The sequence below is a fragment of the Uloborus diversus genome, chromosome 9 (assembly GCF_026930045.1).
Source record: "Uloborus diversus isolate 005 chromosome 9, Udiv.v.3.1, whole genome shotgun sequence".
Lineage (NCBI taxonomy): Eukaryota > Metazoa > Arthropoda > Arachnida > Araneae > Uloboridae > Uloborus > Uloborus diversus.
In genome coordinates this window covers 117,425,886-117,440,016 of record NC_072739.1, presented here as the reverse complement: position 1 = coordinate 117,440,016, position 14,131 = coordinate 117,425,886, and the positions used below count along the sequence as shown (strand labels likewise).

The following is a 14,131-nucleotide window of genomic DNA, read 5'->3' as shown; positions in this document are numbered from 1 at the left end:
GTTTACGGTTTTTATTTGTTTATTTATTATTTTTTTATAGCAACGCGCATAGCAACGGCCTTGTTAGAAACATACCCGTGTTTCTTCCCGTTTGTTTGCTTTATCTTTAGCGCCAAAATTTGGCGGCATGTGAGATAATTGCTTAAGGTTTCAGCAATACGATTTTTTTTTGCACAAATGATTAAAAAAAGTTTCTTTTAAGTTTCTTTTTAAAAAGCTTACCTAAACATTGAGTAGGTCACAATTGTAAGCAATAATCCCAGCATCGAGAGTCCACAGCCGATGTAAGAAATAATCGACAAAGTGAGTAAATGATCCGAAGAGATTCCTTCGTTCGGTGTTGGATCCTAGAAGATGAAACAACGGTTATATACAGATAATACTTTCAAATACTGGACTTAAATAATGGGAAGATTCAAATGAAAGGAAAATCTTTTAGGTACTTTATTTATTAATTCATTCATTTTCACTTTAACTGGTGATTCCTTAAAAACAGCTTAATGAAGTTTCGAAGAATCAGGTCATCGTAGTTGTTTATTTCTTTTCATGTTTTCTAAATTATGAATAGATAGCTTAACTAAAGCTTAAATTGTTTTAAAAACTCATATTTTCAGCAATCGTCATATTTTTTGACATTTATTTTTAAAGTAGTACTGCGCATTAGCTTCATATCATAACCATCATATTCCTAATGTAGTCTTTAAGTACAGTGCTGGTAAAAAAAATTGCATCACCCTCGCATTTTCACAACAATGGGATATGTGAGAAGTTTTGGTCGACCTACTAAAGATGAATGTATGTGAACATTCATATTTAGTCGGAACAGTAGGAATCCAATAATTGTTTATTTTATATATGGAAATACATGGTCAAAACTGTAACAAGTACATTGTGAAGTGCATCCACGTTGCCAAGTGGACGACGAAAAAGTAAGTAGAGGTTTTAATTGTAACACTCTTTCTGTTCAAAATAAACAAAAGTAACATGGAAATGTTTGAACATCATAAAATATAACCTAATATTTTGTTGGTCCGTCTCTAACTTTAATGATAGCTTGACATCTACGGGGCTTAGAACGGATGAGTGATTAAATGTATTCTCTACTGAGTTCATGGTGCCAGACACGAATAATTGATTCCCGGAGTTTTGCAAGTCTACACCCATTCTATTCCAACAATTTTCGATCGGATTTATAGAAGCCCACCAACTCTTTGATCAGAAATACATCCCCAAATCTCTGAGATACGAAATGCTTGACTGTGTGTTGAATGCAGTAGGGATGATATTCCTCTCTTTTACGGCGTCTGTCTGATGTTCGTCGGACCCATGCAGATTGAATTTGGACTCGTCCAAAAACATAATTGATTTCCATTGATCGACAGTCCACCCTTGGTGAGCTTTTGCTCAGTCTAGACGCTGTTTTCTCATTTTTTTTGGTCAACAATGGCTTCTTTTGTGGTCGACGTGCCCAAACCCGCACCACACAGTCGTTTTCATACAGTAGACGTGGAAGCGTGAACACCCGATTCGTTTTCCCATGCTGTTCTAAGGTCTGTGGAAGATGATTGTCTGTTCCGAAGATTGAGTCGTATCAAATACCTGTCCTGCGCTGCATTGGATATTCGTGGACGACCGATGCCACTCTTTATGAATGTGCTTCCGATGCTCTTTAGTTTATTTAGTAGTCGAACAACTGTCGATTGCGAACAGTTTATCTTTTGCTATGGAACGTGACGACAATACTTCTTTGTCAAATGCAACGGCAACACTCTTCCTTTGTGGTGTCAGTTGAACGTATTTCGACATACTGCAACTCATAAGTACAGATCATAAATAAATGCGTCGAACGTTCAACTGGTTTTTTTCATACAGTTGGAAGGATGACGCAATCTTACGCAATAGCTTGCGTCATGTACCGGTGTCAACTCGTGTTATATGCTGCAAGAACCGTTAAATAATTAATGACTACTTATAAATGCTAAAAATATTTGGATTTAGCGGGTGATGCAATTGTTTTACCACCACTGTAACTGCCCAGACAGTGATGTCCCTCTTACTTTGATGTACCTTAAGTGTAATTACCATATGTAACAATACAAAAAAAAAAAAAAAAAAGCAAAAAAAAAAAAAAAAAAATCATTACACAAATGCGTTTGTAAACATATTTGAAATTAACTTTTACTAAAAAGCAAGTTAGTGGTCGACGAAGTAGAAGAAACAAAACATGGTGCACCTAAACGCACGAAATGCAATTCATTACACCGGCACAGATGAAAATATCATTTTGCATTCATTGATATTCTATTAATACGTGCTCTTGTGTGTGAAGCCACATTTTTAAAATTTGATACTGTATCATCGAAAAAGAAATGCACATTTAAAATATCAGTAGACATCTAATAAGTGTAATTGAAAACTCTTTGATTAAAAACTATCTATTATTTGTAGCTAATACTGTAAGTACCGGTTTTTACCTCAGCTAACACCGGTGTTACGAAATTGCAAAATAGCTCGAAATACTGGTATTAGGTACATTGGTATTACGAGCACTAGGCATAAGCCTAGAGGTACTGTTCTTGGCAGGAGGGAGAAAGGAAGGGGGTTGCATCGGAAATAAAAAAGTGCTTAGAGTATTTTTTGTTAGTTTAGATTAACTTTGTGTTCACAGATGTGTGCCAACTCAAAATAAAAATTAGGGGACAAGAAAGGGAGAAATAGAAGCTCCAATTTCATAATCAAATAAAAACCATGCACTTACCAGCAACAAGGAAAATGCTGTCATGTGAGAAGAAAGACATATTGTTGAATTTCCACTCTGATTCGTTATTAATCCATCGGTTGACCAGACTCTTTCTAAAACGGAAATCTCTTGTTAAAAGTACATATAAAAAAAGTGTGCAGACAAATATTTTGGCTCAATTGTTTCCTAATATATAAAACCAGTTACTGAAGATTTTTAATGCATCTAAGACGAGTTTTGAAAAATCTTTTTGTTCTCTTTCTGTTTTATGTATTTTTCATTTCCAATTAATCCAACTTTACTGATGCATACTAAACCACGGTGACTATGGGCGTAACCAGAGAAAGGGGGGGGGGGGGGGGTAGGGAGGGGCAACTGCCTCTCCCTAGAAGAGAGCCTCTTTTCCCCATGACTCGTATTTCTTCCCCCACAAAAGGAATTTTTATATTACATTATTAGAACTTCACTCTTGAAACATTTCCGGTAGTGGAGAGCTTCATACTACGTTTTCCATTTCATCTGATCATAAATAGCACATTTAAAGGGGGGGAATGGGGGAGGATTGCAACTAAAAACCATGGATGATGGAGGTGGCCATCGAAATGATTTTCAAGTTATTAGAAACAATCACACACTTTGCCTTTCATTACCCTGCATGTTTTCTTATCACAGTGAAGCTTACTAACATATAGGGTGTGTAAAAATTCTGGTGTGTTTGGATGGCGTATTAATATAAACATACAACAACACCGTTGACTTTACTGGAGAAAGAAATCAAAAGTTTTGTTTCCCATGTGTTCGATAGATGAACCTTTTGTAATGCAGCAGATATCTCGTCTAATTCTTGTTTCACTCGCTGTAACATATCACAACGAATGGCAGTTTGTATTCCAACAGGATGGTGTGCCCTCATTACATGAGTTTTTTTTTTATTTTTATGGGGCTATATAAATGATCGTGTGTTCTTGCCCTATATGTACCACGCGATTTAAAAGATTTTTTTGCCAACAGATCACTACCGTGTTTGCTACCATTTACATCGCGATATATTACAGTGAGTGAAATAAGAATTAGACTTGATATCTTGATACATTACGAAAGGTACACACATGAAACACCTGGGAAACAAAACTTGTACATTTTCTTTCTTCAGTAAAGCCAATGTTGTTGCTGCATTTGTAATATATTTATTTTAATGAGCCCTTTAACCTCCCGAGATAATTGCAACACACACTGTATCTGCAGTGTTTTGCAGAATGTTAAAGGAAAATTAATTGATCACATTAATCTTGTCTGCTTCTTTACCAAGTAATACTTGAATAGACAGGTGTGAAAAATATAACTTTAACAAACTTTTTCTTTCTTCCGCACAAAATGTGTCATGTTTTATGCAATTAGTAACTAATAAAGTTTAATACCTAGGAACCAAAAATACTCTATCGATTATATTTCGAGAAAGATATTTTTGTGTGCTCAATATATCTTTCTTTTTCTTTCCAAAATCAAATTCCACAAAAGCGAGATGTAATGTCATCGAAACATACCAAGAAATTAACAGCAATGAAAAGAAAGGACCTGATGAAGATTATCTTGTACTTATGGCGGCAATCTTGATCAGATTGTTTGGTCTTAACAGGGGGATTACGTCACTGGATGGGGGTTTTGTATCCGCTGCCTTTTCATGGAACTCTGGATACGATTTCTTTTCTGGCAACTTCTTGATCCTCTTTGATGGGAAAAAAACATTTATTAGAAGCCAATATTTCCAGATTGTTTTCATTGATATTTCCCTTTTCTCCATTTGTCTCCAGTTTGACATTTATATTTTCCTTTATAATGAAGGAAAAGGAAAAGAGAGTTCGGAAGAGAAGAAAGGATTTAAAATGAATTTCTAATTTATTAGTTTATTTTCCCATTAATATGTTTTTTTTTCTATTATTGCCTGCTGAATATTTACTTACATAGCAAAATCTAAGGTTTCTAACAAAAATTTGGAAAATTGATTCTTCTACTGACACTATTTTTAAAACACTAAATTACAAAACATAAAAATTCTGTTTCGAAACGATTTATTTTCTGAAAATGACTTGATCCTCCTTGATGGGAGAGAAATATTTACTAGAAGGTTATTCTTGGGATTGTTTTCATTGATATTTGCCGTGTTTTCATTGCCTCCAGTTTGACAGTTATATTTTCCTTTTTAATTAAGGGAAAATAAAATAGAGTTTAGAGTCATCTTATTTTAAATTATGCAGAGATAGATAAAATATTTAAATATTTAGCCTTTTTGAGTCATTGACACATTTCCGAGTGTAATTATGTATCTTCATGAATGCTAGAAGATCAAAACTAATTATTTCATCCAATAAATTGATTTGGATGATCTTTTTTTTGTGCCTGTAAGCAAAATTTGTATAGTAAAAGTAAGCATTCACTTACCATTTTCCTTCCAATATCCGCAGAACACTCTAACGTTAATAGGTGATGGCATAATGTACATGACTGGGTCCGATAAATTAGCAACTGTTACGTTTGTAATACTTGCTTGTAAAACTCTTCGACCTGAAAAGACATTCATTTAGTCGTGCTATTTGTTTGTGCATCCTCAGCACTAAGTACAATTTAGATACTTTTGACCCATTAAAAATTTAATGGATAGAACGAAGTATGGTAAACACACCAGTAGTGACTAGTGCTTCAGTAGTGGCCACTTCATGGTTGATATTTAAAAAATGGAGATTCCAGGTCTCCCAATGATTTTAAAAGTGCGCAGGAAGTATTACCTCCTGCACGTTTGAATTCATTGGGAAACCTGGAATCCTATTTTTAACCGACTCCTATAAACTACTATATAACGTTACTGACAATCCACCAAATAATGAGTTAAAAACTAATTTAACAAAACGCGAAAGTTTCTAAAACTAAACTTACTTAGTTACGCTAGGTAGTAGTTTATAGGAGGCCCCGACTTCAAATGGTTATTAAAAATTAAGAGATCGTATATAATTAGTTAAGTATTAAAATAACTCATCGTATAGTAATTAAAATTAATGTTTATTTTATAATTGGGTGTTAAGTTTATTTTTGTATTGGAATTCTAAAAGAAATTTTATTTATACGTTTTGGTTGGAAATCGTATGTAAGTATGACCAATTATTTCTTTCTTTTTCGTTCCTCTTTATTTTTTGAAGTCGGATCTTTTTTATTTGAAAATAATTTTTTCAAATATAGTCCTTAAAGAAGTTGGTGAACCCCTAAGGTAGTAGGTAATAAGTAACAAGCAAAAAAAAAAAAAAAAAAAAAAAAAAAAAACTCGAGCACGTACACACACACATAGACAATAAAATTTGGGAGATTTCTTTTGGTTTGATGCTGTTCCATAGTATAACAAGAACGAAAACATAATTGTAAAACATAGAATTACAAATATTACTACGAATTAAAATTATTACTAAAAACTGAATGCAAAACAAATCATCAAAATATAAACGCAGTGATTATTCTGTGTTAAGCTTCAATCAACTTTAAAAAAAATTTGAAAACGGGATATTTGTGTTACAAAGAAGTTCAAAGTTTGGCTGGAATTTTTATGATACAAGGGTATATTTATCTCTATTTTTAAATCAGAAGTCAATTAACGAATGATCTTTAAAATACATTTACACTCTCAAGGAACTGTCTCAGATTAACTAAATGAACATTTTTCTTCCAGTAAAATGAGAAAGATCTCTAGGTTTAAGTCTTCTTCAAAAAGAGTACGAACCTTGCTGTTTGATAAGGATATACTGCGCACATTAATCGTTTAATTGCTGAAGAATTTTCTTGTAATTTTACTATATAAGTGCGGAGTAAAGTGCGTATATTGAAAAATAATAGAAGCGTCTATTTTTCAATAATGCTCCAATTTTCACACAAAAGGTAATTTTTAACAAAATAAATATTTTTAAGCTCACTTACTGCAAGTTTTCTATACAAATTTCATATTAAAAAAATTGCTTATTTACATATAGCGCAAATTAAATTTCATGGTTAAATTCCGTCGATTTTTTTTTTACTGTGTGAACCTCACATTGCCAAACTTTCATTAATTAAAATTTTCTTAAGTACAATTGATGTTTCATACTTCCTGTGGTATATTTGGGTTGCAAGCCATTCTTTTTCTTTTTCGACAATAAAGCTCGAAGTATATTGTAGTCTATGTACTGAGAAAATTATAGCAACAAACAACAGCGTGATTTCACTTCTATGAATTTTTGACTCAACACAAGAGCCGAGCGATAACTCTTCATTGAGCTCAAATGGTTAAGAAACAAAACATCAACATGTTTGAGACGCTCGCATATGTTACATATAATGTTTTCATCAAGTTTAATTAAATTTTCTTGTCAAAAGCTTCTGAGGAAACGAACACTTTCACGTTCTTTCATCTTTGGACATTGTATTCATAAGTACAGCTTTTTCAGCATGAATTCAGAGTTATCATTCTCAATGAAAGCTCTAAAACCGGTGCTTTCAAATGAGACTAAATTCTTTAAATGTAAAATGTGTCAGCAAGGATGCAAATATTTTCATGCTAAAAGTATCGAATGTGCGAGAGACAAATGAATAAAAAAGGAGCAAAATTTGCTTAAATCTGCTTGAACAGGGGACTTAATCAGAAACAGGCATGTTAAAACTCCACCATTACAATATTGTTTACGAGAAACCCTTGAAAACCTCACTCGAAAACCTCACCGGTCGGGAACCGCTGCCTTATACAGTGTGCTTTAAAAATCTTTAAGAAGTGATATAAGAGCTCATATAGAGCAAACACAACTTAGATACTCTGATCTATCTTCAATTGTTCTCAAGTTATTGCACCGATAAAGGAGTAAATAAAAAAATAATTTTTCAAGAGTCTGTTAAAACCAGTGCTCAAAATTAAAATGCTGGAAATGCGTTAATTTATAGAGCGATGCGCAAAGTTACAGAAAATGTTCAAATGTCAGTAGTAGTATTGCATGCCTTATATCTGCGTTGTAGCAAGCGTGGTGCGTTGTCAAAAACGCCTGGGTGTTTCTTGGGCAACAGCAATCCTTTCAACGTAGTACTTACAACCGAGGTTACCTACTCCGACTATTTTACCATAAAATCAATCTGACTCTTACTAGATATTCTCGCTGAGTTGTGGATAAAATGACTGACTCCAGCCTCGGCTTCCAGTCTTTGAATTTACAGCTTTTGACTCCTGACCCCGACTTTTTTTACGCCAAAAATGAGCTTTTTCTATTATACGATTATGTTTTGCTATACAAACTAACTGCAAGCAAATTAGATAATTATATTAATCCAGCATTAACTGTTTTGATTTCTGCTCTAGATCATTTTCCGCTTCTCTGTGAAACCTGTGTATAACGAAACTGTCTATAACGATAACCTGTCTATAACAATTTTTTTTGGCACCATCAAAATGTCAACATGAATAATCAAACTGCCTATAACGATAATCTGTCTATTATGATATTTTTTTTAGGTCCCAACAGTATCGTTGTAGACAGGTTTTACTGTATTACGGTCGTTTAGTCAGTAGTCCTCTTCATTAAAGCAGTTACTTTAATATCTTTAATTTGTAAAATAAAAATAAAATAATATAATTAGAGACTACTGCTGCAGTGCAGAACATCACACCTCATACAAATGTAAATATTTTGAAATACCGAATAACTCTGATTTCGTAAAATATAATTTGGTGGAAAAAAAAATTCTGTGACGAAATCAACTTCAAGAAAAAGTATTTTCTAAAAAAGTCAAAAAAGAATGTGTAAAAGGTATTTTAGAATTAACGAGTTGTAAAAGAAACCCCTCACGCTCAAGCGACCGAATTGTGATTGGAGGAATAAGTACTGAGGGATGAAAATCCGCTCTGTCCATTCGACCGTGTAGGGTAAACAACCGTTAAGTTCAAAAAAAAATCGACTGAAATTGAAACTGACGCAAGACGTTGGTCTGTGTAATTAAAAAGACAAAAGGCATCGTAAAAAAATGCTTTGAACGAAAGAAAGAAAAGAAATTACTTGAATATATTTGAGATTTTTAAAAATTATTTTTATCACTAAGGTAGAAAAAAATAAAATAAAGATTGCAAACATTTTTTAATTCAAGAATTAAATTATTTCTGCATTGTAAAAAATATTGCTAAGAAAAAAAAAAAAAGAAATAATATTATAGAGTCTTACTTCGAAAATTAAAATACACTCACAAGCATTTTTTCTTTTGAATTTTATTTAATACTATTTTAATATTTTATATTTATTTTCACTTTTATTGCTAACTAGTTAGAAAGCGGTACTGCTAATAAAACTGCTTTTTGTTGTATCTTATCTTCGTAAAAAGGAGCTTAAAAATTAATTAAGTGAGAAAACTCTCTGATAGCAACTAAAATTCGTTTACTCTGAAATCAAACATATAGATTCATATACTTTTCGATTAGTTTTCGAAAGCTTGTGTTTATGCTTAGAAGCACAAACTAGTAGAAACACACGAGGGTAGATTAAAATTTATTTGTTGATATCTTCACAGTTATTGTTAAAGGCATTACTACTAGTATTGGTAGTTAAGAAATATAAGGTTCTGTGTATAAGTACGAGTAGTTCGTCTGTTTTTGTTCACTTAGAATGTATCATATATGAGCAGTCCCACTTGTATATATTTCTTTCTTTTTAATATTGTTTCAGTTTCTAAAAACTTTTGTTTATGTTTGGAAGTACAAACTAATAGAAAAGCATGAGGACGGACAAATTTAAATTTTTCCGCGGATATACAGGGTATTCGAAAATCCTTTGATGTATTTTCAAAATCTTCATAGAAACGAAACAAATTGTCGTATCAACATGCGGTTTGTGCCATAACACTTCACAGGTTCAAAAAACTTTTATGACATGGTGTAAAAAGAAAGAAAAAAAAATAAATAAAAATAAAAAAAAAGGGGGCGGGGAGAAAAAGGATAATTATATGTAATTGTATTGACGGTTGTATCGTAACAGTTCGAAATACAAATTCTTACTGTGACGATTATTTATAGCTATAACTTTTTCGTCTTTCGTTTTTTTTCGATGATTTTTTTTCCTTTTTTTTACGATGTCATAAAACATTCTTGAACTTATAAGAAGTATCATGGCGCAAATCACATATTGATACGACAAATTCGTTGCTTTTCTATGATTTTTTAAAATATGTAGACAACTAGCTCTAAAGGCAGTACTAGGAGACCGGGGCACGTTTACGCGGATTGTTTACAATGAATTCTCTAATTTTTATATTTTAACCTAGGAAATTTTCGACATTGTGGTTTCATAAAGCAGTTAATGAAGTCAAAATTTGTATATTTAGCTGTTGCTCAGCTTGTGTTTTTCGCCGTGAAAAAAAAATGTTTTTTGAGTCCAAGTTGGTGTCAAGTTTGCGCATCGAGTGAGGCACGTTTACGCATATTAAAAATGATACCAAGGAGTAAGTGAAATAGATAATAATCAAATTTAAATGTTTTATTTCTCTTAAAACACTTTAAAAATAAGAAAAACACAAATAATGAATTAAGAACATTTAATAAGCAAAACTAAAATCATAGGGCTTACTGCTAACTATTTAGAAACAATTTAGTCATCTTCTTCATCACTGTTAGATTTCACTAGCAAAAAAAGAAAAAGTATTTCTTTTCGCACACTTGTCATGGGTCTGCGTTTTGACATCTAAGACATTGAACACTGTCTCATCCTTTTTTCGATAGGTCGTGTGCATTCAAAATATAGACACTAGCACAATTTTCTACTTCGTAAACAGAATCGTTCACTAATTTCCGTTTTACAGAGTAATAACTTTTTCCCTCTCTAGGAATTGGTTTCATACTTTTTTCTTTGATGTCCTATATTTCTGCTTCAGTTGAAACTTGTAAACTTTAAGTAATTTTTCATTTCGTTTTATTCTACCCATTATGTTTTTTTTTCTTTATAGTTTCTAACTGCTCTTGTCTGAGGGCTTCTTTAATCGGAGTATCAGTTAGGATTGTGAGCATCCTCTTTTTTTTCCTTTCCTGGTTAATAAGCTTTGAAACTACTTTTTAAAATGGTCTCTGTTGGGGTAGTCTGTATGTGACGATGTGGAAGGACTACTTGGAGAAATAACCAAATTTTTAATAAGCCTTTTCATTATTTTGACATTTAACGTGGTTCTGTTAGTGTTTTGAACGTAATGTCTTACCATTTTCAAAGTAAAGAAAATGTATTGCAGGCTGAATAGTGTATAAAGTTAAAGCTGAACAGGCACGAACACAACAATAATGGATTGTAAGCTATAAGATACGAATCTGTTACTTAATTAAAAATTAATGATGCTTTTCAAAGCTAAATAACCTGAAAATACCAAAGGTTTGAGACAGTTCAGAGCAAAAAAAGCGTCCGTGGCTCGTTTTGAAGCAAGACAGAGTAATAAGACGCAGTAAAAACGTGCGTAAATGTGCCCCGATCAAAATGCGTAAACGTGCTCCGTCGGTAAGTTTGGATTTATATTTAACGTGCAAAAAAATTGATAACTTTTATGTCCATACAAATACAATTCTCAAAAAAAAAAGCTTTTTTTATATATATTTATTTGTTCTTAACTAAGTATTATTTAGTCACAGTAGGTTTCAAAACGTTCAACACAAAATTTACTCAACTTGGTAGAAAATAGATTTTTCTATCCGCATGCTAAACTGAAGCTCGAATGATGCTCAAAAACTTGTGAGAATATTTACTAGGGAGCAGTATCAATCTGGTATGAGTGTTGGCTCGCCAGTTATAACTTGTTTTGGAAAAAGGGCACTGCGTAAACGTGCTCCGGTCTACCCTACTGTTAGTAACTAGGAAATGTAAGATCTCATGTGTATTTCATCTCCTTTTGTTCTCTGAATATAATTCATACATAAGTTGTGTCGCAACCCAAACAGAGAAAAATGGTGGGGGGGGGGGGGGGGATACCTTTGTGCTAGAACAGAGGTTCTCAAAGTCCAGGTCATTACGAACCCCCAAATAAAAACGAACGAACTTTGCGGATCCTCCCCACTCCAAATCTTTGTATGACATATTTAAATTATATTTTCTAATATGTAATTACCCGTATTGTTCTTTATATTTTATTAATTTTTCTATGCATTTTTTTAGATCAATTGTCAAGCTTTCGCGACTTAACATTACTACGTATTTTGTTCTGGGAGAGCAAGGGTTCCGAGCTTCCTTGGGCGTACGTTAACAAGTAGCTATTTTCTTTTTCACTCGATTTAATTGCAAAGTGCTTGTAACGGCTATCTTTTTTTAACTGAAGTATTGCTACTCACCTTGTAATTGTGTTTATTTTTACGATTTTCTAGCAACAGAGATGAAGTTTTATACTTGGATGTTGGTTCATCTACATTGGTGTTTTTTCTGTAAAAACACGATTTTACACACACAGAAAAACAAAAAAAAGTTTTAAGCCTCAAAACAAAAACTATAAATTGACACATAGGGCAGACGATTTGTAAACATGAAGATGAAAATAAGTCTCGCTTTAAAATTTCGGACTTGTTTAGGGTTTCTAGGTTTGGCTGATGTTAGCCACTTTCGCTAAATTCAATCACACTTGGCAAGAAAAAATTCAAAAGCATTATCAAAGCCAATGTTTTTTGGCAAAACTATTATTTGACTGTTTTATTTTATTTCCCCCTTTATTTGAGCTCTAGTATTCAGCGGACCACAATTTGAGTACAACTGTGCTAGAAACTGTAAAAGAGAAACTTGTTAAAAAGTTGTACTTACCAGGAAATCCAGTTGTTTCAGCGTGCAGGCAGTTGTAACGAGATCTGTACCCATGAATCTCTTCACACTGTCTCCATCTGACACTCTGTTTTTCCCTGAAAAATTTATCATTTTTGTAAGCTATGAACTTAATCCTGAGTTCCTGAGATGACTGATTCTGAGCCATAAGAAGAGCTTCTATGGGTATCGTCAGTTCAGCATCCTGTAAAATATGAGAGTTAATGAGCTTTTGTGCCTCGTGATTCAGAAGACAGATTAAAACGTTACTATGAGATATTTTTCAACTATTATTAAATATTGCGAATAGGTTTTGTTTTTCTAATGGGGCTGCGAAAGACTTTTTAGCCTTTTGCAGACCTTGTGCGATCTCCTAATTCGTCATTCAGTCTTTCATGTGCCACTATTGAGGCGCGGATGTTAATGCACAGATAATTTTGACGCCCAGTTTCCCACCAGATGGACGCACCTGGGCTCTCCTCGATGCAAAACTGCAGCAGGGAGTTAATTTTGCCGAGGGCTTCCAAGGTCAAACGAGCCAAAACCAAGGTATCTTTTACATGCAGCACAATCATACGATATGGTCGCTGATGATTTTCTGCGTCTCGAAAATCCACCGACAGGTCACCACGGGTCGGAACCCGAGACCATCATTTTGAATAGCAATACAAAAGATAAAAGACAATTAGCTAAAACACAACTCAATAAACGCAGTGATACATAATTTGGAAATTTTTCTCAGTAAAATACTAAAATAGGTTTTCATTTTTGGAATTCTTATGGTAAAAATTAAAGACGACAGAGGATGTTAGACCATTTTAAGGACAATTTTGTTTTTCTCAAAAGATATGTAATGCTTATGTAACTTTTTTTTCAGGGTTGGTATATTTTTGAAAGTATAAATTAGTCAGATAAAAGAAAACTTTCAAAATTCAAAATTGGGGGTCTTTGAACAATCCAAAGACAAACAACTGAGCAACATTATATTCTGCGAAAAGAACCATGTTAAACAAAATAGGTCCCTTATTTCACTGTTGACGTTGTTATTTCATACAAAAAATAAATAAATAAATAAAATAAATAAATAAATAAATAAATAAGCGTTTAAAATTGTGCATTTCAAGATGCTTATTACACTGGTAAACAAAGGTTTTGTTACATGAAACATTCATAATGTTTCTAAGGTAATTTTTGACGCTGATTTCAAACATTCACTTAGAATTGCACATAACCCACAGTTTTTGTGTAATCATAGGTTTTAAGTTATTCATTTTTCCCATTTTTTCCTATACCACGTGAAGATGAAAACTAATAGGCTGGTAGATAAAGATTTTGCTAAATGAAACATTTATAATAATTCTAAAGTAATTTTTGACGCTGATTTCAAATATTCAATCAGAATTGTACCATCATACACACCTTTTATGGATTAAAGGTTTTGAGGGATTTATTTTTCCCGAGTTTTCCTGTACTACATAATGATAAAAACTAATAACTAATAATTAAAATCTTGTTATAAAGACAAGAAATGATATATAGTCAGGCTTTCTGGTACTGCAGTGGTAACATGGTAGTCCATCTTAATGTC

General features: G+C 32.8%; 1 protein-coding gene across 1 annotated transcript in view; it reads right to left on the bottom strand.

The window, feature by feature from the left end:
* The window catches only part of LOC129230455 (uncharacterized), a 192,830-nt gene that overhangs the window by 24,755 nt on the left and 153,944 nt on the right, over positions 1 to 14,131 (bottom strand). Inside the window, exons 11-14 of the mRNA XM_054864853.1 lie at positions 12,547 to 12,748; positions 5,180 to 5,302; positions 2,759 to 2,853; positions 223 to 347 (exon numbers count right to left, since the gene is read on the bottom strand). Of these exons, the coding sequence (XP_054720828.1) occupies positions 223 to 347; positions 2,759 to 2,853; positions 5,180 to 5,302; positions 12,547 to 12,748 (545 nt within the window). The remainder of the gene's footprint in view (positions 1 to 222; positions 348 to 2,758; positions 2,854 to 5,179; positions 5,303 to 12,546; positions 12,749 to 14,131) is intronic.